The following is a 23,453-nucleotide window of genomic DNA, read 5'->3' on the forward strand; positions in this document are numbered from 1 at the left end:
CCGCTTACCTCTGTGGCTCGTTGCTCTTGCGGATGGCGAGGCGTCTGTGAAGCGAGCAAATTCCTTGGCCGAGCAAGACGAATGTAGACGCAGTGGAAGCAGCACAAGCATGCGCTGCCCTGGGGGCATCAAACACCAACAGTCTGCGCGAATTCGTCCAAGAGAGCAGGGCTACGAGCGGTACCCACTGCGTGAGCGAATCCGGTGCTTGCGTGGGCGGTGATTACCATGGCCGTGAAAGCCACAGCACACTGCGTCCTTGGCCATGTTCATTTACGCCAGCCGCATCCGTCGTCGCGACACTCCATTTCTTTTCGTTTCTCTCCGAGTCTCCAATCCGCAAAGGGGTGCTTATCGAAAATAAGCCAAAAGCTTTGGGATTGCTTGCAAGAGCGGTGCTAGACTGGTAAGCAGGCAAAGAGCTACCACGCACAAACGCTGACCGGAGGATAACTGTCAGAGCAAGCGTCGTGATAAGCAGACAGCACGAAGGAGGTGTGGCGGACGCAGATGCGGACAGAACGCCACGCTCGCCCTCGCGCGCTTGAGAGGTCATCAAAATCTTGATGGCCGGCTTGAATGCCTGCACGCATGCTCGTGCAACATGGCATGCCAGAGGGCAGCAGAATGTTGCCTGTGTACGGGCACGAGAACGTCGTGCCACCACGACCTAGAGAGGCGCCTCGCCTCATCTTGCCGCGGAACCATGGTGCCATGAAAAGTAGGACGACCAAGCAGGCGACGCGCACGCATACACGCCTGCAACCACGCAAAGCAGGCCGCTGCGCTCCGAACAAATGGGAAGCAGTGCGTCAAGTCGCAGCGAGCATGTCGCAAATCGCAACTGAAACGGCGTCAGATCTGCCCTGCCTAAAAGCATCACGACGATCATCAGGTACAGTGTTTTCGTGCAAAACGTCATAAGAAGCATGTTGCCTCTTCGCCTGGAGCAAGTCGTTGGCGGAGATGCCAAGTTGCCAAGCAGGCATTCTCGGATGAGGCAAGGTGGGCAGTGGGATGGCTTGTGTATGCAGTGTGCTCTGCTTTGCAGTCGTTGAGATAAGCGTCTGGTTGTCAGAGCACGTCCTCGCTGCTTACCCACGTCGAGATCGGAGGGCAGGACAAGAATAGCAGCCATCCCGCGCTCCCAGCCGACTTGCAAATTGCCCTGCCCGGTCGGTTTGCTGTCGGGCTTACTGAGTAGGCGCTGAGTTTAAATTTTTCGTCGCTCCTTGAGAAAGTGGGACATACGGTCGTGCTGCTCACCGTCTGCCGGGATTTGCTGAGGCAACCCTCCATGCCTACAGAGCTTGTTAGCGTCGGTGAAATGGCTCAAATTTGAGAGTGACGGGACGTTGCAATCACAGGCAAAATTTTGTGGCAACATCGGCGAAAACGATGCAAATGGGTGTGTTGAGGATGTGGCGCTCGCCGACTCATCCATGTTGTGGTGTTGAAGCTGTTTGATTGCCAGCATGGTCCCTGAGACTGTGCCGCTTGCCGTTCCCGCTGCTAAATTTTACTCGCTCCCTCCAACTCACCTTGCTCTCCAAGAGCCGCCTTCACCGGCCGGTCAAGATCATTACACGGTTAGCGCCCGGAGAGATGCACGGGTCAAGTTGCTTTTCTCACCACTGACTCCGAGAAGATTTCGACGAGATACGAGGTGGCAACTATTCAACACTCCAACGCTGACCAACGAGGCGTTTGGTAGCGACAGTTTAACAACAGTCCAATTTCCGTGACCACGGCCATGGTGCAGCACCAAGCCTCGCGGCACGTAATGGATATTCGAGGTTGTTTGCTGCAGTGTATTGATAAGCTGACGATACAGCAACATGCCTGACTATCCGGGACCCTGGCCGTTGTTGTCATAGCCTACCTCTGTGGCCATTGGACGACTTTTGATCGAGATGGCTGTGACGGTGTGCCGCTGGATTTCAGGACACATGCCCTGCGTCAAACGGTCTCAGTTGCAAGAGACATGCATTGTCGCCGTGCGCAAACTATTGCAGACAGAGTATCATTCTACTGTTGTGTCGAGGCAACAAGCGCGGAGAACGCGGTAGGTTAGGTTCGCTCTAGCGTGGGAGGACCCACCGACAGTCTGTTAGCGGCGTGGGGAACAACCAGGCAGACTGCGGGGAGAGCTCGTGATGGCTTGCTGTGGAGAATTGTCTGGAGTGCATGCTGCTGGAGAATGAGGAGAAGAGGCAGGCGAGTCCAGACCAGTTGTAATGCCGCAAACACTCCCAAGAGGCCTTGTTGTCCGTAGGTGCTTGCCCGTGGCGCCAACCCCTGGAACCAGATTCCTGCGCATGTCGAACTGAAGGGGGTGTACGTCAAGGGAGGATCGGCATTATGGCTGCGACCGGAAGGCCGGCTTCCTTTTCCCTTTGCACGTTCCTCGCCCATCATTGCTGCTCCAGGCTTCATTGGCGGCTGTCACCCAGATGGCGTGGACCCTTGGGGCGCTTCGCCGTCAGCCTTGGCGGCCTCGGGTCGGCGTGGCTTCTTGATGATGAAGGGGAGCAGTTTTGGCCAACGTCAATCAACGCCACCACCGCGACCAAAACATGCGCAAGATGGACGTCAGAGTCTGGCTGCAATTGGACCGGACAGACGCCCGCGGCGAAAAGCAAGGCGACGCTGTCTCCTACGCCATCAGACGTCGGTGCAAGCCAACACCAACGGACAGCCAAAAAAGAAAATGGTGCCGAGCGAGATGCTTCAAGCAGCCGTCTCGAGTATAGGACGGATAACCGCGGCGGCCAGGGAGGATTCTGATAAGCCATTGTCGAGTCCGGCAGCCCCTTGCCATGTCGAAAAAGCATCGGATCCCAGGCTGCGAGTCCAGACTGTTGATTTGCAGCTTATCCGGGAGGAGTGTGGCGCCGTGGGCCTTGATGCTGGAACCGTGGGCTATAGGGCAGGGATGGCGCGGCATCAGCAGCAGCGGTGACTTGCAGATACTTGGGCGGTACGAGCGGCTCTGGCGTGTTGACTGAGAAGGAGGAACAATGGAGCAGGGAGCGCGAAAGACCCCAGCTGTCTGTGGACTGACGCCGACCCCGCATGCTCGCCATCGCCCTGTGGAGGACCCGACGTGATAGATAGTAGTATGGCGACCTGCAGTGGTCGGTGGCGTGCTGTCGTACGCTCGAAAACGTCGCCAAAAGATGCAAGAGGGTTTGCTTCAGTGTTGCCTTTGCACACGACACAAGAAAAGTGTCCGGAGGCATGTTGATGGACGACGTCGACATGCTATCAAGCTGCTACATATAGCCTCTCTCTGATTGGCCAGCCTGACGAGCCTTGGCATGACATCGACGTCGGCCGTCGTGATGTTTGCGCCCTCACGCCGCAACACCAAGCCCTCCTACACCACCTCTCCCCAGCAGGTACGCGTCCGGCCTGCGACCCCTCTCTCGCCGCATCTCTGACCATGGCCCAGGCCCAATGGCCCCCTCCTCACGACTAGCCCTGCGGTTAGCAGCGCCTCTTGGCACCCACCTTGTCTCGCGCGCGGCGGCAACGGCCTCGAGAGCCGCGCCCTCGTATCTCCGGTCCATACGCGGACCTGCCGTGCCCTCGTCGCCGCTTCGCCGTGTAACTCTGCGCGCATACTCGACAGAAGCCCCTCCGACGGCGACTTCGGACGTAGAACCTCCCGACTATCTATCCGAGGGCGAGCTTCATGTCTTTCGCAAGATCAAGCAAGAGCTGGAACCCGTGCGGTTAGAGGTAGGGCAGACCCTCTGAGACATGCAGAATGGAATCATTGGCGATTGGATGACGCCATGGCCAGAATGCAGGGCAATATATGCTGAGACAGCGTCACCGCAGGTCCAAGATATCAGTGGCGGGTGCGGCTCCATGTACGCGCTGTACATCGAGTCTCCCAGGTTCAAGGGCTTGACCGTCATCAAACAGCACAAGATGGTCAATGAGATTCTGGCCGACGAAATCAAATCCTGGCATGGCGTTCAGTTGCGCACCAAGGCCGCGGCATAGCTTGGTGGATTTGTTGTATAAATTTTGACATGGGTTACACGGCTCTCCATCTCCACTTCTTGGGATCCTTTTTGTACTGGGAGATTCTGGGTGTATGGGTATAGGACGGATTGGCTAATTTGTATTCTAGAATTCACGAAACATTGTACAGGGCAGCACAAGGCTTGAATAAACAATTGCACTTAAACTGCTCTTCGACCATCATACACAAGTGCACTTGCCAGGATAGTGAAAGCGCCGGTCGAACGTGGAACTGATCAAGACAACGTCTATCGCCCATCTTCCTCTCATGACCTCCCCAAGGCACAGGACAGATGAAGCTAGAACTTCCAAATTAGCAGTGTGGACAGAGTACTCGATTACTTTGTCACCGGAATGCTCAGGCCGCTCAGCCTGTTGAAGATCATTTACAGGCAGGTAGCATTCGACATGACATACCTACCGGAGCAGTGGCACCGCTTTGACGACTCACCCGCCTCCTAGTTAGCAATCTATCCGCCTACCACAACACCAAAGCAAAAGTCGCAACCAGCCAGAAAACACCATTGAAAACGGGAGAATTCCCCAAGCCCACCAATTCCTCCAACATCTCTCAGCCCAAAGACACCCAGCAACCTCGCCGAAACATAGCAAAGCGGCCCGTCGGCATTCCAACAAAATTTCAAAAGTACAACTGGAAATTTCGCCAGCATACGTCCATCGGAGTCTTATGTCGCGAAACAAACAGAGACCTCCGTTCCGACTTGGCTGCTTTGCTGTTTGGAATCGACGAGGGGCCGCGGAGCGATGTCGGTTGCTTGAGACGCTTGGTCATCCACCTCGATGGAGGCACGCTGGCAGGCGCGCATGGAATGTTTCTAGCCTCTCAGGCACAGAGTTGCTGAAGCCAAATGTGTGTTTTTCTTTGGGAGAAGACCGCTTGACATGTGCCGAATCTACGGAGAATTTGCTTGCGGAGGAAGCGACGGGGGGAGGCAATGCGAGAGACAGATCAACAACGATGACTCGCGAATGGGAGGGTGCGGTGGGGGTGAGGTTTGAGGTTTTCGCTGCGTGTTGCCGGAGAAAGAAACCTCAGGGCATGGACAGGTGGTGCGAAGGCTCGACCGTGTCCAACTTGTACGAGGGGTATCTGTCTGGTCTGGAATCTTGTTTCTATTCTCGCTCGAAGTAGTGAAAGGCTCCATCTAGGCGGCAGTGATGGCCTGATTTCTCCCAACTGGCATCAAAAAGCCCCAAATGGCGGGCTCTCCATCTTACTCCCTCCTTCAATCTTCTACAACACGCACAAGACCCCTGGGACTCAAAATACCTCCGCAAAGCGAACTCCGCCCCACTCACCTTGCGGTCTCCGCCAACCGACCAAATCCACCTGCTCAACCCTCCCTCCTCTCTCTTCCACATCCTCTAAAGATCCACTCGCCTTCGCGTCCGGCCTTTCCATGCTGTCCTGCGCCTCCCGCACTAAAAGCGCCAACCACACCGCGTCCGCGTTCCGGCTCTCAAACGCCTCGCGTACCGTTGCGTCAGCAGCGACGACGGGCAGCAGTAGGGCGAGCGCTTGGTCGAATGCGGCGTCGGAGACGGTGACGTGCGTGATGATGGACGTGAAAAGGCGGATCAGTGCGGCCCGGATGATGCGGGTCGGCGCCGTGGTGTAGAAGGTTTGGTCGCGTTGCTGTGAGGAGGACAAGGCGTTGGAAGGAGAGAAGGAGGAGGAGGAAGGCTTGGGCCGTGAGGGCAGCGAAAGCATCGTCGCCGCCTCCGACGACACACCAGGCTTCGATGATCCCAGTAGCTTTGTGGCTGCTCCTGCACCTCCCTCCCTTTCTCCACCCGTCCTCCATAGCCGCAGCAACCGCTCCCACACGCCCTCGATTCTGCCTCTCATGAAATCGCCCCCGTACACACACATGGCGCCCATGACGTCGAGCGCGCCTTCGATAACGTATGCCTCGTTGTCCGCCAGCCGCGGCACCAACGTTGGCCATAGCGTGTTGATGAGCGGGAGGAATGAGTTTTCGTGCTTGGCAAGCGCCGGGAATGTCGTGTTGAGGAGTGAGAGGAGGGATGTGCGGAGGGTAGGCGAGGGCGAGGAGAGGTAGTGTTGGGTCAGCGAGGAAATTTTAAGGAGAAGGGTGTAAGTCGGGGCAGCCGGTGGAGGAGGATCGGGTGCAGAGGGTGGGCTTTCGGGTTCCTCTTGTTCGGCGGCCGCTTCATCCTCGTCGTCGTCGAGTTCTTCGATGAGACCGTTCTTGGGCGTTTCCTCGTCCTTCCACGGCGCCCTCGGAAAGGCCGTCTTTTCCACATCGACAGGGTCATCGGGTTTTGCTTCTCTCTGTTTCAGATCGTCAAGAATGGTGATGACGTCTTGAATGCTCGTCATTTGTTGCCGTCCGCTGGGGCGCGCCTCTTCCTGTCCACTCGTGATGGCCAACTGTGGCGTCTTGACCCCCTCCTCCGCTATCCCCTTAAGCACCTTGAATAGCAGCTCCACTAGCCGCGGATACCCATGGAAGCTTTCCAGCGCAGCGAAGATGCTACTGACCAGGTCATCGAGGTAAGGCAGCAGGCTCGGCCCACTTAGCTTGATCATCATGAGCAGCACCTGCGGCGCCTGCGGACTAATGTCAGACGTGTTGAGTTTGAGTGCAACGGCATTGACGAGGTAGTCGACGTTTTCGACTATTAACGCGCTGACGGAAGCGTAGCCGCACGCGGCAGCTACGATGTTGAGGGCGGTTGCGGCGTGGGAGCGCACGTTTTGATGAGATGAGCCGACCAGGTGGACAATGGGGTACAGGGCGTCGACAAGCTCCATTCGAAACTCGTCCTTCAGAGTTTGTGCTTGGAATGCAATGGTCTCGAGCGCGAGTGCTTGGATACGCCAGTCGTGCGGCGATTCGACGTGATATTGTTGCAGAGTCTCCAGCGAGAATGAATACATATCCTCCAAGAGGTCTTCATGTGGAGACGTGGAGCCATCGTCAAGAGCGAGGAAGTCGTCAAGCATCGAGTCTTGGCGATCTCCTGAGCGGAGCAGCTGTAGCGCGGTCCAGAAGCTGGCCACTTGCTGCGCCCCTTGTGCCGAGTACAGGGAGTCTACGAGCTCTCTTGCTGCAGTCCAAGATGATTGCGATGTGCTCAAACTTTCGACAAGCCGTCTCAAGTCGTGAGCGATTACTCTCTGGGACTCATTTTCGAACAACACTTGATCAAATTCCAGTGATCCAGTTGTGGGGGCCATCAAGTCCATAGATATTGCTGTGCTAGTCTCAACAATCTCTTTTTGCTTTGACGAATCCAAGATTGCTGTCGAGATGCCATCACACAAGTTCGTGGCGAGTGCTCGATCAACTTGTCCCAGATCAACCCCTTGTTCGGAAAGCAGCATGTATGCCGTCGAAATTTGGTTGATCGTTCTCCTTTTCATGTCATCATCAGGACTTGCCATCACCCGGGGTAAGGAGATGGCCCAGTTCTGGATCGTAGACCTCAAAAACTCGGCAAATTTGGGGTCAGCCAGGAGTACTTGGCGTACTGTACTTTTGGCCTGGGAGCCATCTTCGGTGCCGCACAGCACAACCATGGTCTCGACCATCATGGCCGCCGAATCTTTGAGAGATGTTTTGCAATCTTGCAGCACGACCAGACAAAGATCAAGTAGCGCATTGCGAACCTCGCTGCGCTCGTGATGTCGTATGCGGATGACGTTGGCCAGGGCTTTTTTTATCCAAGATGCCGTCGCGTGGAGCCAGGACTGGGTGAGTTGCTTTTCCGAGTGGCCTGTCTCGGTGCTCTCAGGGAGGTTCTTGGTGACTTGATCGTTGAGAACAATTTTGAAGAGATGTGAGAGGGTCCGGAGTGAACATGAAAGAGTCTTGTATGAACGGCGCTGTTGCGTCAATGGTATCAGAACGTTGGAAAGTGTAGAAACAATTTTTGGCATGATGCTGGCCAGGGCTTCGCGGTCTTGAATCGCAGTGCAGCATGCCAACAAAGCCTCAGAGGCGGCCAACTGGACGTTGCTAGAAGGCCCTTCCTGAACACCGTTTAAGATGACCATGACCGAATGGCCCAAAGGACCCATGCTCTTGACATCAGTCAAGGACTTGCGAGTCGATTCATTCTCTCCGTAGTTGACAAAAAGTTGATGGAGGCACCGAAAGGCCGCCGTTTGCATTTCTTCCGAAGGAGAGTTGGACTTTGTTTGTCCAGGAAGACCACCTGCGAAGCCTGTGGCCAAGAGGAGAATCTGGTGGCTTAGATCTGGATTCATATTTGACCGCCATCCAGATTGAAGGAGCAGGGTAATACAGTCGAGTGTCATTTCGACGGCAGCACTTGGGAGCTTTTGCCGCTCCCGCAGCACATATGACAGCGGGAAAAACACATAGTCGGTTAGCTTGGTATCGAGCACGTCTGGAGTGCTTGCTACCGCGCGTAGAATTCCCAGCAGGTTGGAGAGACGGCCGATGACATGTTGCGGATTGCCATTGTTGGCAGCTAGCTGTAGAACAGCTTGTGAGAGTTCAACACAGTGTGGTTTGAGCTGGATCTTATTAGAGACGAGCTTTTGGACTAGCAACAATAGTGTTTCTTGCCTGCTGGAAGATTTGCTGCCGACGCTCCATGCTACCAGGATAGGAAATGGAGAGAAGGATGGAAAAGTTGCGCGGAGGCAGTCAAACGCGACGGTTTGGGTCAACAAGCGTGGGTAATCAGCAATAAAAGTGCATCCATACCCCAAAGATCCCGATGCTTCGCTCCTGTCCAAGTGAGTTGATGATGCAGAGCAGTAGTGGTGACGATGGTGGTCGGAACAGACTCGACTCGGGCTCGGCAAGGTCAAAGCTTGGGGAGCTCCTCGCTCGTTCCATCCCGCCCGAGTCGGCGCGCGTTACCAGAAAGTCGACAACGCGTACCAAACACCCAACATCCGCAACGTCTCCCTCGTGCCCGCTCACCACCGACGCGCATTCGCATCGATCCACCTGCCCTGGACGCAATCATCGAATCCCTTCTGCTGCTCCGGCCTCGTCTCTTCGTTTGCGCTGCGGCGCATCCGTCAGCGACCCGTCAACACCGCGCAACATGCCTGGAACTCGGAGGCGCGCCAGCGCCGCGGCTCCCCCCGTCGCTGAAGAGCCCGAAGAGCACCATGAGACTCCGGGCCTAAAGTTCAACGAGCAGCTCACTTGGCGCGCTGGCAAGCCCATTCCCGTCGCCGAATTGCTACGGAGGCTGCAGGCCTTGTCGCATGAGCTGCGGGGTCTTGATCAGGAAGAGGCTGAGAGAGAGTCGCTGCTACCTTTCGCCAAACAGCTGGCGAATCCAAATCTGCTAGGCCACAAGGACCGCGGAGTGAGAGCTTGGACAGCATGCTGTATAGTCGACATGTTCAAGCTATGTGCTCCGGACGCGCCATACACGGGCCCGCAGCTCAAGGTGAGATGGACCCAGCCAGACATGGGCGCGTGCTGACCTCGTCCAGGAAATATTTACGTTGATTATCGACACCATCATTCCCGCGCTCTCTGATCCCTCGAGCCCGTTCAATAGCCAGCATGTCTACGTTCTCAGATCCCTCGCCGAAGTCAAAAGTATTGTCCTGGTCACCGACATTCCATCTGCCAACAACCTCATATTAGCGCTATGCACCAAATGCTTTGATGTCCTTTCTGGACCTTCCAAGTCCGCATCGGGAGAAGAGCTGAGCAAAAACGTCGAACATTACATGACCAAACTCTTGGCTGTGCTGGTGGACGAGTCGCAGAGCCTACCTGCCGAAGTGGTGGACGTTATTCTTGCGCAATTCCTACGCGCAGATCCACGTGTGATGTCTGGAGGAGGTAGCAAAGGCAAAAAGATTGCGCAACATGATGAGAGGCAGTCCACTTTGTTGCTCAAGGAGGCTCCTCCGGCGTATAACATGGCCATGAACATTTGCAACTCGGTTCCGGAGAAAATGGCTCGATTCATGAGCCAATACTTTAGCTCAGTCATTGTAGACGCCACCTCAGCGCCCACTCTCCAGAAGACCAACAAAAACCGCTCAAAGCGCATGAGCAGTGTTGGAGCCGATTCGGATGATGAGGGACCACGCCAGCCGACGGAGGAGGATTTGAATGAGATCAAAAAAGCCCACGTACTGCTACGTGAACTCTGGCGATCATCCCCACTCGTCTTGCAAGACATTATTCCACAGCTGGAGGCTGAACTGGGCGCGGAAGATGTCCAGCTCAGAACCTTTGCAACCGAGACTATCGGAGACATCATTTCGGGAATTGGAGCCGCTGGCCCACCCGACCTGCCGACATACAACCCTTCGGCATATCCTTCTCAAAGTCTTGCTTCGCCATCGGAGCGTCTGCCTACCTACAATTTTCTTACTACTCCAACATCACCACACTCTTTTGCCTCCAGCTACCACCAGGTTTATGAAAGTTTCCTCAGCCGACGCCAAGATAAGTCACCGGCTATTCGCGCAGCATGGACCACAGCAATCGGCCGGATTCTCTCGACCAACGCGGGTGGAGTAGGCTTGGACGCAGAAGATCAGGAGAGATTGCCAAAGCTACTTGGCGAGATGCTGGTCGACGGTGATGAGCGCGTCCGCCTTGCTGCTGTAAGATCCATCGAGCGCCTTGGTTACCACGACATTGTCCAGAAACTCGGCATCAGGGGCGGCGCATCCGAATCAGGATCGATTCTTAGCAATCTTGCAGACAGGGTGAAAGATCGAAAGCCTGCAGTGCGTACCGAGGCCACGAAACTTCTTGGCAAGATTTGGGGAGTTGCAGCCGGTGCGATTGCCGAAGGCAGCGAACGTGTCGGTGAGCTGCTGGGCCCGATTCCTTCGCGCATTCTTGATGCCTTTTATTTGAACGACGCAGAGGTCAATGTGCTCATCGATCACGTTCTTTTCGAAGAGCTTCTGCCGTTGAACTATCCCGACGTCAAGAAAAAGCGCGGAAAAGAGAGCCAAGCGAACGGGGACGTTGAGCACGCCGAGACAGACGTCGATAAGGTCAGGGTCGAGCGCCTGCTTGTTCTCATCAAAGACCTGAATTCACGTTCGAAAGCCGTTCTCTTTGCGAGACAAATGAACCAAGTCGCGTATGCGAAGTACATGGACACGTTACTCCAAAAATGCGAACAGTACAACGGAGGCGTCAACCTGGACAAGGATGCCAAGGAAATCAAACAAACCCTGGGCAAGCTCATCGACTACCACGCCAAACTTCTCCCAGATCCCTCTCGGGCCTCAGAGGACTTGTGGAATTTTGCAAAGAACCATGATCGCCGCTGCTACGCGCTTATTCGTTTCTGCATAGCGCCCGACAGCGACTACCGGAGAGTGCGGAATTCAATCGTAAGTCCTTTGAAACTTCAATCTAGCAGTACTAACAGTTTGCAGAAAGAGCTTTCTAAGCGAATCGAAGATGCCACGGGCGTCACAGCAACAACGCTCGAGACTCTCATCCCTCTTGTCTACCGAGCAAGCGTGCTGCTCTACAACAAGAACCACGTACCTCCAATTATTGAATACTCAAGAACGGACGAGAAAGGACTCGGTAGCACAGCCCACGAGGTCCTTAAAGAGATCTCTTCCAAAAATCCCGACGTTTTTCGAGGTTACGTGAAAGAGTTGTGCAATGTTCTGGAGAGCGAGGCACCGACTGCGAAAAAGCCGAATCGCCCTGGCGCGGTCGATGATCTCAAGGCGTGCGCGGGCTTTGCGAGGCGATTCCCCAAAGACGTTCCGGCGGACCGCAAATTCATCAAAGCAATGCTCAGCTTTGCTCAATTCGGGTCTCCCCCGAAGGCGGCCAAATATGGTGTGTCAATCATCATGGCCAGCACAGACAAGAAGGAAATGCACGCGCGCGACCTGCTGAAGCAATGCACGGAAGGCTTTGAGTATGGAAAAGGCAACTACCTGGCGCGACTTGCAGCACTGAGCCAGCTCATGCTACTCGGCTCAAAGGCTATTGAGGACGAGGTCGACCCGGTCATCGACATTGCAATTGACGGAGTTCTTCTAAGATCTACACCGGCTGATCCACAACAAAACCCTGACTGGACAGACGAACCTGATGGAGACTGTGCCGCTAAAATGTGGGCGCTTAAGATCCTGGTCAACCGCCTGCGCGGGCTAAGCGACGACGAATCAATCAATCAAGTTTCGGAGCCTGTGTACAAGCTCCTCAACACCCTTGTCAGCAAAAACGGCGAGCTCTCCAAAAAGATGGAATCACCGGCTGCGCATAAATCCCGGCTCCGGTTACTTGCTTCCGAGCTGCTCCTCAAGCTGTGCTGCGAACGGCGATTCGACGCGCTTCTTACACCCACGGACTTCAATGAGCTTGCGACAGTCATTCAAGACCCACACGCCAAGGTCAGGGATGGCTTTGTCAGGAAGTTGATGAAGTACCTGGGTCAGGATAGGTTACCACGGCGATTCTACACAATCGTGTTCCTGGGCGCTTTTGAGCCGGAGCCGCGCATAAAGAACAGTACATTTACATGGATCAAGGCGCGTCAAGCAGCCTTCAGCAAGGCCAATGATCCTGTATTCGAAAACAGTTTTGCGCGCTTCCTGAGTTTGCTCGCACATCATCCAGACTTCGACACCGAGGTTGAAAACCTGCGCGACGTCGTCACCTACCTTTTGTTTTATCTCAAAAGTGTAGCAAAAGAGGACAACATCTCGCTCATTTATCACCTGGCCCAACGAGTAAAGGGCGTGGAGGACGCAATAGACGCTGCTCAGAGCGAACGCCTCTACGTCTTGAGCGACCTGGCTCAAGCAGTGATTCAGAGGTATCGTGACTTGTTTGGGTGGAACATCCAAGCAGTGCCCAAAAAGTCACGGATGCCGGCGGATGTGTTCGCTAATCTTCCAAGCCACGAACGTGCGCAAGAGATTGCCGAAAAACAGTATGTCCCAGAAGAGCTAGTGGATGAATTGGATGATTTGGTCCGAGCTGGAGTTAAAGGACGCAAGGTGAGTTTCCTTTCGGTGATTCGCGGATCCGAACTGACCATGTCTAGCGCAAGTCCGAAACTACCGGCGAGCAGCGTGAAAAGAAACGCGCCAGAGCCCCATCCACCTTGCCTGCTCGCAAAGGTCCAAAAGCCGTCAAAACAGCCAAGACTCCCAAGAAGAAGAAGGACCGCGTCCTCTCTGATAACATTCCGTCGAGTGAGAGGCGTCGCAGTGGGCGGAACCTTGGCGGCAAGAATTACGCAGAGTCCAGCCAGGACGAGGACGAAAAAATGGAGGATGCAGAAGTTGCAGAAGAGGCGAGCGAAGAAGAGGTCGAAGACGGAGAAAGTGTACAAAACGATGAGGCTGAGGAACCAGTCGAACAGAGTGACGACGAGGAAGAAGCTCCACCACCAACTCCCAAAGCTACGGTCCGAGGGAAGTCGAAGCGTTCAGCCAAGACTACTCCGAAAGAGAAGAAAGCTCCGCCCAAGGTTAAATCGAAAACCAACGGAGCGACCCCAACCCGGAGGAGCACAAGGGGAAAGCCACAGCCACAGGCGGACGATGCGGAATCCGATGATGATGCTCTATCTGATCCGCCCGAGTCGGACGACGAACAACGGCTTTAGAAGAGTTGTAAGCATGTATTGGATGATCATTTTTCCCACAAGGCCAGGGCCGCCTAAATGGTCCAATGACGCGGGATTGCTGGGGTCGGTGGATTGTTTCGTTTTCTTCTTAAAATGCATACCCAGTGCGTAGGCGGTGGCCGTGCAGTTCAAACTTTCAATCGAGGTTCATGTTTAATCTCTACATTCATGCGCGCAATGGCGAGATATCAGTCGTCCATGATCCTATTATTACTTTCGTTTGTCCATATTTGTCGACAGCCCGGGCTTTCATATCTGACGTCAAGCAGGACGGGTCTTATTTCCACAAGCAGGAGTAGAGTCCCAAAAAAGCATCATGATCTTCAGGATTGCGGTCTGACCGGCGGGCGTGCTGAGAAGAGCCATCGGGATGTTTGTTGTGCTACACACCTTGTGGATAATCAGCTCCAAATGCTGATTGACTCGCAGGCGCTGATTCCAGGAGACGCACAAATGGGTGGAGGTGCCATTTCTGGTGACAAATCGCATTGTAAGCTCCCTGAAAGAATGAAAACTGACCTCATTACAGACGTGGCTTCCACTCCTCGACACGAACGAGGCCTTCTAGAAGCCGAGCACTGCTAGACGAAAGAACGGAGCGACCTTGTATGACTGCTGCATGGATGCAGGGGAGCGAAGCAGAGGGACGAGGTATGAGAAGACGGGGTGGCCTGACTGCCGAAACAGGCAAACGAACGACTATAAAAGAGCAAACCAGAAAGCCGCACGGTCAGACTCGTCACTCAATCTCACATCCGGCAAATTGGTGCATGCGGAATCGAGGTTTTTCTCGCTAACGGCAACCGCGCGACTGGCTTTCAGCCCCTGCGCTTTTTGCTTTTTCTGTCGTGCTACAGGTGCATTGCTTTTGAAATCAGTCCCATTGACCAAAATTTCGCACCAGCAAGCCCCGGTGGTGGGCCTCAGCGCGCAGCGCCGGAGACGTACGGATGCAGGAACCACATGGCGATTGACGCTGGCGCACGTTCGCCAGACCAAACACCAAGGCTGGTGTTGGATGGCATGGACGGACGGCCCACGCCGCAGCGACAATCCGAGGCAATATCAGAGGACAACGCATCAAGCCATGCTCGACCGCCAGTCTGCCCTTGCGGCAAAGCAAAGTTTCCCGCGTCAGCTCTCAAGTACGTACTTGGCAATCTCAAAGTCGAACATGCCGCCTGGGGTGGCAGCCCACGTGGGACAAAAAGCAACACAGGCGATCCCGCACACGAGGGCCTGGTTCGCCTTCGTATAGGTGACGAGCTCTGGGAGATTGCGGGCACATGGACGGCATGCTGTGTATCAAGAACTAGGCCTCACGAGGAAACCGTCACCACCAGCACAGCGAGCTGTTCGTTTGAGGTGCATGCTCACTGCCTCAGTCTGTGCGGGACGAGGTGCAGCTCAGCAGCAGGGGTGGGGGCATGCTGCATGCATTGCGTTACCTCCACCTCTGCCATCCACCAACAACATTTGCCTCTCCAGGAAGGAATCTGTCAACGCCTTGTGTCCCGCTCGCTACGTTTCAGCGCCTCGCCGGACCAGGCTGCCTGCTGGCCTGTTGCTGCTGCCGTCTTTTTGCCCCACGGTACCCACGCACGCCGCGTCCGCTTCTCTAGAGTTTGTTGCTCCGACGGGCGTTCCGCTCAGACGCAAACAGTTCCAATATTGCGGCCGGGACGCAGCTGTTGGTCGCATCCGCCGGCATGAACCGAGATATATTGATCTGGATGCGCCCCCCGCAGGCGAAACGCAGTATTTACATCTCACTGTTGCTCAAGAACAATCCATCTGCTGCTGCTGCCGCTGCTGTCAACCTGACTTGACACTCACACACGACCATGCCGACGAGTAACCGGGCTTTTTTAGCAATAACTCCTCGCTGATCCCCAAGGCTCGCTCCCTCTTGGGGCTGTCGTCGCTGTACGAACAGCAGAAGGAGCCAACCACGGAGCAAAAAGAACAACAACCTTCTGGTAGAAGGAGCCGGCAGAATGAAAGACAAGCCAAGCGCAAGTCAAACGCCACCACCATTACAACGACATCGGCCTCGACCTCGTCACCCACCTCGCCGTCGTTTCCCTCTCCACAGCCAACCCTCGACTCGCTCCCATTCGATCCTCTCACAACCAGCGCCACGACTCTGGCAAAGCTCCTCGGCACTGGCTCTCTCTCGTCCGTGGACCTGGTCGACGTGTACCTGGCGGCAATTGAGCGCCACAACCGCTCGGGCCGCGAGCTACGCGCCCTCATTAGTACCGCTCCCCGCTACAACCTCTTTGCGCTAGCGCGTCGCCTTGACGACGAGCGAGGTGCCGGCCGTTGCCGCGGCCCTCTTCATGGGGTCCCCGTCGTGCTCCAGGATAACATTGCGACGTGCTCCGGGCCCGACTCTCCCACAACTCCAACCAGCACAACCACAAACACCACCACCATATCCGCCGCCGACGCTGGAGCTCCCGCCGCCCCGAACGGCGCGTGTGATTCCGCCAATGCCGGCCACGGCATGGACACGACGCTGGGATCATACGCGCTTGTCGGGGCGCGTCCACAGCAGGCCGCTAGCGTCGTGCAGCGCCTGGAGCGCAAGGGCCTCATTGTCATTGGCAAGTCGAATCTGAGCGAGCTGTGTGGGTTGAAGAGCGAAACCATGGCCGGAGGGTGGTCGGCCGTCGGCGGGCAGACGCTGTCGCCTTTTGCGGCGCGTCGCTTTGACCGCGACACTGACGCCTGGGTGTGGGAGCAGTCGCCGGACGCTGTGGCAGATGGTAGCTCCGCTGGATCCGCCGTTGCTGTTGCCGCTGGCTTTTCCCCTTTGGCGGTTGCGACAGATGCCATTTCGGGACTGGTCGACATGGCCAGTCGAAATGGATTGTATTCGTTGAAGATGACGGCCGGCTCGGTGCCGTTGGATGGTGTGTGGTGCACTAGCCGTAGCTTTGATGGCGTAGGAGGAATTGCAAAGTCGGCATCGGATTTGGTGGCTCTGACGGATGCCATTGCGGGTCCGAGCTTGGTCGGTGACGACTACTATCCCAGGGGCTTTGAGCAATTCTCGGTCGACAAGAGTTGGAGTGGATTAAGAGTGGGGTTTGTTGATCCTAGAGTATGGAAGCCGGGGAGAGAGTTGTCAAAGACGAGCCCAGAGGCGCAAAAATACATGGTGAGGAGTTTTGCTCTGTATTTCGTAACTCTATTGACGGATTAGCAGCTTTCCATGTACGAGTCCGCCGTCCAGCGCATCCGCGAGCAGGGTGCCATGGTCTCCTATCCTGTCCAAGCCCCATCACCTCAGATCTTTCAAGGCAGCGAACGCGCCTCCTTTGAAGCCGTCACTTGTACGCCAAACCTGTTCTATTAATATGTTCCCTGTTAACACCTCACAGCTCAAGAATTCAAAGAGCTGTCATCCGCATACTTTGCCAACCTGGAAGAAAACTCGCGCGTCCGCTCCCTGCCCGACCTCATCAACTTTAATATCAAGCACGCCGACATTGAACTACCCGCCGCCACCTGCCCCGACCAAGCCGACCTCTTGGCCGCGGCGGCGGACGCACCGTCGGGAGCGGAGGACTCGGCGCAAGAGGCGCTCGACCGCTTGCGCCGGCTTGGTGGCTCCGAGGGCATCGATCTGGTGCTCGATTACTACGGCCTCGACATGCTCGTTGCGCCAGCCGACAGCGCCCTGTGCGAGCTTGCGGCTGCTGCTGGTAAGCTGCCATGTCGCTCATCTCGATCAGGTTTCGCATGCTGACATGCACGCCACAGGCTACCCCATCGCGACCACGCCCCTCTCCATTCTACGCCCTTCGTCGCGTCCGTTTGGCCTCGCATTGACGACACGCGCTCACGCCGAACACCACCTCCTGCGCTTCGCCTGCGCCTGGGAAGCGCTGTTCCCGCGCTCCTCGCCAGCGTCTGCCCCGGTCGGCCCCTCGTCCTCCGTCACCCCTCCGCCCCTCGACGCCGTGCCCCCGCTGCGCAACTCGTCCAGCGGTGGCGCGGCTTCCGGCAGCCAGACCCCCGACGCCCCCATCATCCGCGTCATCCTCAAGGAGTGGGACACGCGCGACTTTGGCCAGAGCAGCGATGCGCTAGCTGCGTGGTTGAATGCGCGGTGGCGCAAGAGCGGGTATAGGGTGAGCGAGGAGGTTGTGTGGGGTATTTTGCAGGCGAGCGGGCGTGAGGCGTGGAGAGGTTTGGGCGATCGCGCACAGGGTGCTTTTGCGAGGTAGGCTGGTCGAGCGAGGTGCGCCATCTTTCTTGTGCTGGGTTTATAGTGATTGTGGAGGCGGCCGTCTTTGCTTTGTAGTTGCGTCGTTCCTGTTGCCTGGTCATCTTGCTGTCAGTCTGTCAGTCCGCCCGTCTGTCGTTGCTGCCGTCGTCCTTCCGCCCTGTTTGTCCTTCTGTGTGTCTTTTCAAGTCAGATACCTCTTTTTGCGACGTCCTTTTGCTCGCTTTCGCTCGTTGGTCACCCGTCTTTTGCAAGAAAAGAGAAGTGTTTTGGTCTATTCTACATGCTTTCGCCCTTGTGCAGTCCGTTCCATGCTTGTGGTCGCTCAAATTATTATTTCCTCCTTCCTTTGATGTAGGTCATTGCCACTGCTCGGTAAAAGTACAGCTGCGCTCATGGCGTCTCCGTCCGCTGATGCCGAGTGTCCGATAAAATCCGCTTTCACTAGGCATACCAGCCGTTCCCCAAGTTTCTTGTCCTCGTTTTGGTCGATATGGAGCCTTTGGGTACTGCGCTGGCCGTGCAAAATGGGGGAATCCACACTCCGTTGTGTCGAGGCGCATATCCTCGTTCAAGCGTCTTGGTCATCGCCGTCGGCAGGGGGAACGTTCATGTACGGGAAGACGGCTGTGAACTTCTTCTTCAGCTCGTCCGACAGCACCAGGCCCGAGACTGGGCGTAGAGTGTCACTTCAAGGATGTCAGCAGTGATCAGAAGGTTTAGTAAGAGAAGGGTACACGTACAACCGGCGTCGGCTCTCCAAAGCAAACATGTGGCGGTCAAGGTCGGCAAGAGCTTTGTCGAACGAGACCCTAGCCTCGTCCCATCTGAGAGACCTCTCGCCGCTGGCCTGGGCGACTTCGCCAGGATTCTCAGACAGTACACCCTCAAGCGCTCCCCCTGCTTGCTCCATGGATCTCCACAGCTCGTCTCTTCCTTTCCTAGTGACAGGAACCATAAGCCTGTCGGCCCGGGCACTGGCATTCACAAGGTGCTTCAAATCCTTGGCGAGGCGGGCGGTCTGCTGGTATGAGAAGGCATACATGGGGTGATTGGGGCTCTCGACAATGATGCCAATGGCCTCGGTAGAGCTCCGGATCTGCGGCTCGAAAAAGCCCTCGAAGTCTTGGGTGGGCGTGGTTGAGCGTCCTTCGGGGCCGTCGTCGTTGGAAATGCGCAGCGGGTAGAAGCGCACGCGTTTGGCCACGTTGGGTGCAGTCGTCGGGTCAAAATCCATGACCAGATCATGCTGGCCGCCCTCGGTGAACTCTGGCGCAAGGCCCATGCGGTTCAGCGCCCTTTCCACCTGACCGGGCCTGTTGGAACGTGACGGAGCTGGAGGCAATTCGCCTCGCAAACGTTGCTCATGGCGCTCCTCGGTAGCTTTGCGGTAGACCTTGTTGGCATCGATGTCGAGGAGCTCGATGACGTACCTGGAAGGCGCATTTGGAGTTTCCTTCCTCAACTTTGTCTCCTGGAGGAGTAGCTCCTTGACGGTGGCGTGGTCTTTGACAAAATCGATGACGTTGATGAGCGCTTTGACAAGCCGACCAGGAAACTCCTCCAGCTCAAGCGTCCGTCCAGGGCCATCGCGGACCTTTCGCTTGCGCTGCGGACAGGCAGGGTTGGGCAGATCACGCGGCATGATGGATTCGTCAATGATGTTGTGAATGCCAATGGCAGCGAGACGAGCAAGGGCCGCCTGTTGATCGAAAGGCGCCATCTGCAGCTTCAAGCGTCAATTTCAAACGTCTGAGAGGCCGATGACCTCCTCATAATATTGAGTGAAGAATTACGGCTTACCTTGATGTTGGGTATGGAAGAAGAGCGGGTCTACCAAGAAGCAAGTTGAGGTTTTGTGCGCGTTGGTGGGCGCGTCGGTTGTGGTGTTTGTGGGAAGGTGAAGATGGAGAGAGTGAGCGAGAGACGAACTGGTTGGCGATCTGGCAGGGGTGGACAGGAGGGTCAGGTGCCAACAAATTCGATGCCACTGAGTATTGGAAGCAGACGGTGGAAGCAGACGGGAAGAGCGCGGGCAGCGGTGACGTCGTCCAGGTCGAAGATGCAAAATTGACGGTGGGCGTGATCTGGGAGGAGGTTGCGAGGACCGGGCTGTCAACAGTTGGCGGCAGATGACGTCGATCTGACAAGTTCGACGTGTTATTATATTCAAAAAGACGGCATGAATTCCAAGAACCAGTAGCAGCCCAAAATCTGGGGTGGCCTTGGAAGGCGGGTATAGCTGTGTGGTTAACTCGCACGTTTGGTTTCCGGATTAGGGTGTCCTGGAAATGGAAATCGTGCTTCGACGCGAGTTCGAATCACATGGTTCACTTTTTTTTCTTTTTCCTTTTTCTCCTCTTCTCCTCTTTATGACATGATTCACTCCTCAACTTTACCGCTGTCTTTTCTCTTTCGGTGCACCGACTCAGCGGACGTCCGCCTGGTTGACGGTCCAGAGCCCGCTCCTGCCTCACCTTCACTCTTTCCTTTGAAACCGCTCAAGACAGGTGGAGAATATCAGATCAATCATGCCAAGGTATTAAAGCTGACTCCGATGGGTATGGTTCAATAGCGATGCCTCGCGACTGGGCGAAGAGCAGGGGCCACTTCAAGACCCAGCTTCAGAGCGGCCAAGTGTAACTTTTGGCATTATTGAACTTAAGGACACGACTGCTTTGTTTCGAATGGTGCCAAGACTTCTTTTCAAGGGATCCGACTTCGTGATAGCTTCTTGGTGTTTAGTTTGTGTTTTCGTTGTTGGTATCCACGCGCCTGATTGGTCCGCCAGAGTTGCGCATCCCAAAAGAGCATAGACCTACCACAGACTACCTAATCGGGCAGTTTCGCTTGTTGCGTCGTTCCCTCCTGCCAAATCTCTGCCACTCTCTGCGACTGCCAAACTCTGCTCTTTCCTTCTCATCGCAGCGCGCACAACAGATCCCGTCACCAGCCTCAGCGCGTACAGCCCACTCGCATCTAGATCCATTGCTTTGGAGGTTTTCCGGTCTGTACTCCTCTCGTCCATTTTCGCGTCTACTCATCTACGCCAGAGCTGACCAAAACTCTGGCTCAGAACCTACAGCAATGGCCGAATACCCGGCGCAGGCACTTGAGCGCCTCAAAGCAATTGGTATCGACAATCTGCTCTCCGACAGCATTCTGCGCAGCCAGCCTCCCGACCCCCACTACCCAAACCGCAAAGCCCGTCTCGGCGACAGAGCTACGCCCGCGCTGCCGATTGAGGAGTACGAGCCCAAACTCATCAACAATCTGGACGTCGCGTCCAGGACTTGAAGCAGAAGATCCTTGCTGAAGTCCAGGATCGCAACAGCAGCACTCAGGGCCCGAATAAATACATCCGGGAGGTCATCGCCGCAGACATCGGTCAAATCATCCAACGCCGCAACGAAGCGGTTTTTGCCGAGCGCAAGCGCAAGGCGGAAGAAGATGGCGTTCCCCTGCTCTCCAGCAAGGAACGGCAGAAACGGCGTCCGGGGAAGCTTGAACGCGCCCTGACTCGAATGCAGCTTGGAGGTACCGCGGACTCGCCTCTGTCAGTCCAGCCGAAGAAGGGTGATGAGCATCACGAGCAGGATGCCATGTCTTCCAAGATGGATGTCGACACTGCTTGATCATGACGAACGCGACGAAAGGTGTCCGCCATCATCGGTCAAATGGCAATTATGAATACGTTGTAAGCCATGTTGTTCCAGAAATCACCATCAAAGTTGCTTAATTTAACCTTAGGATCGTGCGGAAACAGCCAGAGCAGTAAAATTCAAAAGGAGCGAATTGTTGCACTTCGGACCCAAAGGGAGTCAATCGAGTCTACCGTAAGAACACTTCTCATACTTCTGTTTCAGTCATGCTGACGAATTGATTAGATCAAAGACTCGTGCCTACATCCAAAAATCGGGGCATCGACAGGGTTACGTTTGCCGACAATGATAGAAAACAAGTGAGATTGAATGCTGGAAATACAAGGTCCTTGCTATGCCACAACCATTTGCATTTGCTGTGATGCTCTCAAGCTTATCGAATTTTGTTCGCCTCCCTTTGCGAATTCTCTTTGCACTCTGAACGTTCAAACGTCCAAGTCACCGAGTGCTTCCAGTGCCTTCACCGCTTCGAAAACTCGACTAGTCGTTCGGCACGAAAGGTCTCAGAAACTGCTAGCTCAACGAAGCATGGATTTAAAAAGCTCAAGCATGTACGGGGAGAGCTCAAGCCCTGATAAAGCGCGGACGTTTTCGCTGTGCCAAAAGTCAGTCCTCTCTATTAAGCGATTTTGATGGGGCGGGCTTACAACTGAGTTTGCGCCAGGCGCGCCTCGATGTTGCGCTCCCACACGAATCGCAAGTCCGCGGAATTCTTGATGGCCTGTTCAGCTGCGGCAAGCGCGCGGTCATTGGCCATGTCTTCCGCAGCGTCTTGCATGGCCTTGCTCGCTCTTTCGAGGGTACTGGAAAAGCTCGAGAGCACTGATTTTTCCCGTTCCTCCTTCTTATCCGGCGCCAACATCTCATTAATTTTCGAAGTGTTCTTCGTGTCAGCCCTCCTCAGTTGGAGTACTGCCAAAGTCTTGAAAAGCTTCTTGGTCTTTGGGCCGACGCGGTCTGTGGCAGAATCGGACGACTGGACGGGCAATAACTTGACAGTAATACGCCTATTAGTACCGTCAGAGGAAGCAGTCTCCAAGTTCTGCGAGATTTTCATGAAGTCCTTGAATGGAACGGAGACGTCCTTCCCGGGAGACGTCGCCGTACGCGTCAGGTAGTAAATGGTTGCAGACTTCGCTGTAGGTTCCGCTACAGATTCCGCCTTGACCAAGGGCTTCACATCAAACTCGTCGTCGTCCTCAATGACTGACGCGGGGCGCTTGAGCCCTAGCATGCTGCCGTACGAGGTCCGAACAAGTTTGATGACCTTGGCGACGTCCGCAGGCAGAACCTGGCGTACGTACCTGAACGGGTGTCGTGGGGTATTTTGGCGAAAGTGGACCTCCAGGAGCAACTCCTGTTTGACTTCTCGAAGTTCAGTGGCCTCCCGCGATAGCTCGTCAAGGCTCAGGATCAAGGGCGTGTCAAAAGCTTCAAGCGGCAGAAGGGGCTGGTCCGGGTGACAGAGCTTGATCTTCTTACTCGGCCAGTCCTCGCAGAGTGGAGGGCGTGGCCAGATGCTGTCATCTAACAGATTGCTGATTCCGATCGCGTTCAGCCGTGCGATGGCCTCTTTCGTTGAAAGGACCATGGAGACGTGGTCGCAAAAGTTTTGGAAACTCCGGGCCAAACGCTACGCGGACTTGAGCTGTGCTAAATGCCATCGAGGGTGAGCGCGAATTCGACAGCTGCCAATACTGGAAGTTGCTAGGCCGTATAATGTTGGAGGTGGACGAAGTTTCGATGAGCACCGACGGGGGATTCGATGGAGTGCTAGAGCCAAGAGGGTTGAGCAGCTGACGGTCACCTGAAAAAAGGTGATTGACCATTTACTCAAGCGACGACTTCTAGCAGCTACCAATAGATACCGTCTGCACTCTGCGCTGCAGTGCGTC

At 55.4% G+C, this 23,453-nt stretch overlaps 8 protein-coding genes across 8 annotated transcripts; 5 read left to right on the forward strand and 3 right to left on the reverse strand.

Moving 5' to 3' along the window:
* The first annotated feature begins 2,101 nt into the window (after positions 1 to 2,101).
* BKA78DRAFT_92453 (uncharacterized protein) lies at positions 2,102 to 2,824 on the forward strand. Its single transcript, XM_066893977.1, has one exon. The coding sequence runs from the start codon at positions 2,362 to 2,364 to the stop codon at positions 2,785 to 2,787; it is 426 nt and encodes a 141-aa protein (XP_066746129.1). The 5' UTR covers positions 2,102 to 2,361; the 3' UTR covers positions 2,788 to 2,824.
* Positions 2,825 to 3,353: 529 nt separating this feature from the next.
* Positions 3,354 to 4,369, forward strand: BKA78DRAFT_92459 (bola protein). The gene is made up of 2 exons (XM_066893978.1): positions 3,354 to 3,744; positions 3,847 to 4,369. Exons 1-2 carry the CDS (start codon positions 3,460 to 3,462, stop codon positions 4,012 to 4,014), a joined length of 453 nt encoding a protein of 150 aa, XP_066746130.1. The 5' UTR covers positions 3,354 to 3,459; the 3' UTR covers positions 4,015 to 4,369.
* An 884-nt stretch (positions 4,370 to 5,253) lies between these two features.
* BKA78DRAFT_366192 (armadillo-type protein) lies at positions 5,254 to 8,820 on the reverse strand. The gene is made up of 2 exons (XM_066892574.1): positions 8,619 to 8,820; positions 5,254 to 8,566 (listed from the first exon to the last, which is right to left on the reverse strand). The coding sequence occupies exons 1-2, from the start codon at positions 8,646 to 8,648 to the stop codon at positions 5,318 to 5,320; spliced, it is 3,279 nt and encodes a 1,092-aa protein (XP_066746131.1). The 5' UTR covers positions 8,649 to 8,820; the 3' UTR covers positions 5,254 to 5,317.
* A 288-nt stretch (positions 8,821 to 9,108) lies between these two features.
* Positions 9,109 to 13,638, forward strand: BKA78DRAFT_247775 (putative sister chromatid cohesion and DNA repair protein; the record flags this gene model as incomplete). Its single annotated transcript, XM_066884325.1, has 4 exons — positions 9,109 to 9,462; positions 9,509 to 11,389; positions 11,435 to 13,024; positions 13,078 to 13,638. The coding sequence occupies 4 exons, from the start codon at positions 9,109 to 9,111 to the stop codon at positions 13,636 to 13,638; spliced, it is 4,386 nt and encodes a 1,461-aa protein (XP_066746132.1).
* A 1,455-nt stretch (positions 13,639 to 15,093) lies between these two features.
* On the forward strand, positions 15,094 to 18,059 carry BKA78DRAFT_366202 (amidase signature domain-containing protein; the record flags this gene model as incomplete). Its single annotated transcript, XM_066892575.1, has 5 exons — positions 15,094 to 15,282; positions 15,755 to 16,825; positions 16,874 to 17,000; positions 17,049 to 17,372; positions 17,431 to 18,059. 5 exons carry the CDS (start codon positions 15,094 to 15,096, stop codon positions 17,895 to 17,897), a joined length of 2,178 nt encoding a protein of 725 aa, XP_066746133.1. The 3' UTR covers positions 17,898 to 18,059.
* A 408-nt stretch (positions 18,060 to 18,467) lies between these two features.
* Positions 18,468 to 19,619, reverse strand: BKA78DRAFT_293329 (uncharacterized protein; the record flags this gene model as incomplete). Its single annotated transcript, XM_066886200.1, has 2 exons — positions 18,468 to 18,585; positions 18,640 to 19,619. The coding sequence occupies 2 exons, from the start codon at positions 19,617 to 19,619 to the stop codon at positions 18,468 to 18,470; spliced, it is 1,098 nt and encodes a 365-aa protein (XP_066746134.1).
* A 1,364-nt stretch (positions 19,620 to 20,983) lies between these two features.
* BKA78DRAFT_350646 (uncharacterized protein) lies at positions 20,984 to 21,531 on the forward strand (the record flags this gene model as incomplete). Its single annotated transcript, XM_066891031.1, has 2 exons — positions 20,984 to 21,175; positions 21,220 to 21,531. 2 exons carry the CDS (start codon positions 20,984 to 20,986, stop codon positions 21,529 to 21,531), a joined length of 504 nt encoding a protein of 167 aa, XP_066746135.1.
* A 545-nt stretch (positions 21,532 to 22,076) lies between these two features.
* BKA78DRAFT_377806 (uncharacterized protein) lies at positions 22,077 to 23,149 on the reverse strand (the record flags this gene model as incomplete). The annotated part of the gene is made up of 2 exons (XM_066892889.1): positions 22,077 to 22,152; positions 22,206 to 23,149. The coding sequence occupies 2 exons, from the start codon at positions 23,147 to 23,149 to the stop codon at positions 22,077 to 22,079; spliced, it is 1,020 nt and encodes a 339-aa protein (XP_066746136.1).
* Between the last annotated feature and the right edge of the window lie 304 nt (positions 23,150 to 23,453).

This window comes from Phyllosticta capitalensis (assembly GCF_038381095.1).
Source record: "Phyllosticta capitalensis strain CBS 128856 chromosome Unknown BKA78scaffold_3, whole genome shotgun sequence".
Taxonomy (NCBI): domain Eukaryota; kingdom Fungi; phylum Ascomycota; class Dothideomycetes; order Botryosphaeriales; family Phyllostictaceae; genus Phyllosticta; species Phyllosticta capitalensis.

What these genes read in the sequence shown, in the direction of transcription:
- BKA78DRAFT_92453 (XM_066893977.1), top strand. Translation starts at nt 2,362, where the DNA reads ATGGCTGCGACCGGAAGGCCGGCTTCCTTTTCCCTTTGCACGTTCCTC.
- BKA78DRAFT_92459 (XM_066893978.1), top strand. Translation starts at nt 3,460, where the DNA reads ATGGCCCCCTCCTCACGACTAGCCCTGCGGTTAGCAGCGCCTCTTGGC. An exon ending in TGGAACCCGTGCGGTTAGAG is followed by an intron (nt 3,745 to 3,846) that starts GTAGGGCAGACC and finishes GCGTCACCGCAG; the next exon opens with GTCCAAGATATCAGTGGCGG.
- BKA78DRAFT_366192 (XM_066892574.1), bottom strand. Translation starts at nt 8,648, where the DNA reads ATGGAGCGTCGGCAGCAAATCTTCCAGCAG. An exon ending in GGCAGCAAATCTTCCAGCAG is followed by an intron (nt 8,567 to 8,618) that starts GCAAGAAACACT and finishes AATAAGATCCAG; the next exon opens with CTCAAACCACACTGTGTTGA.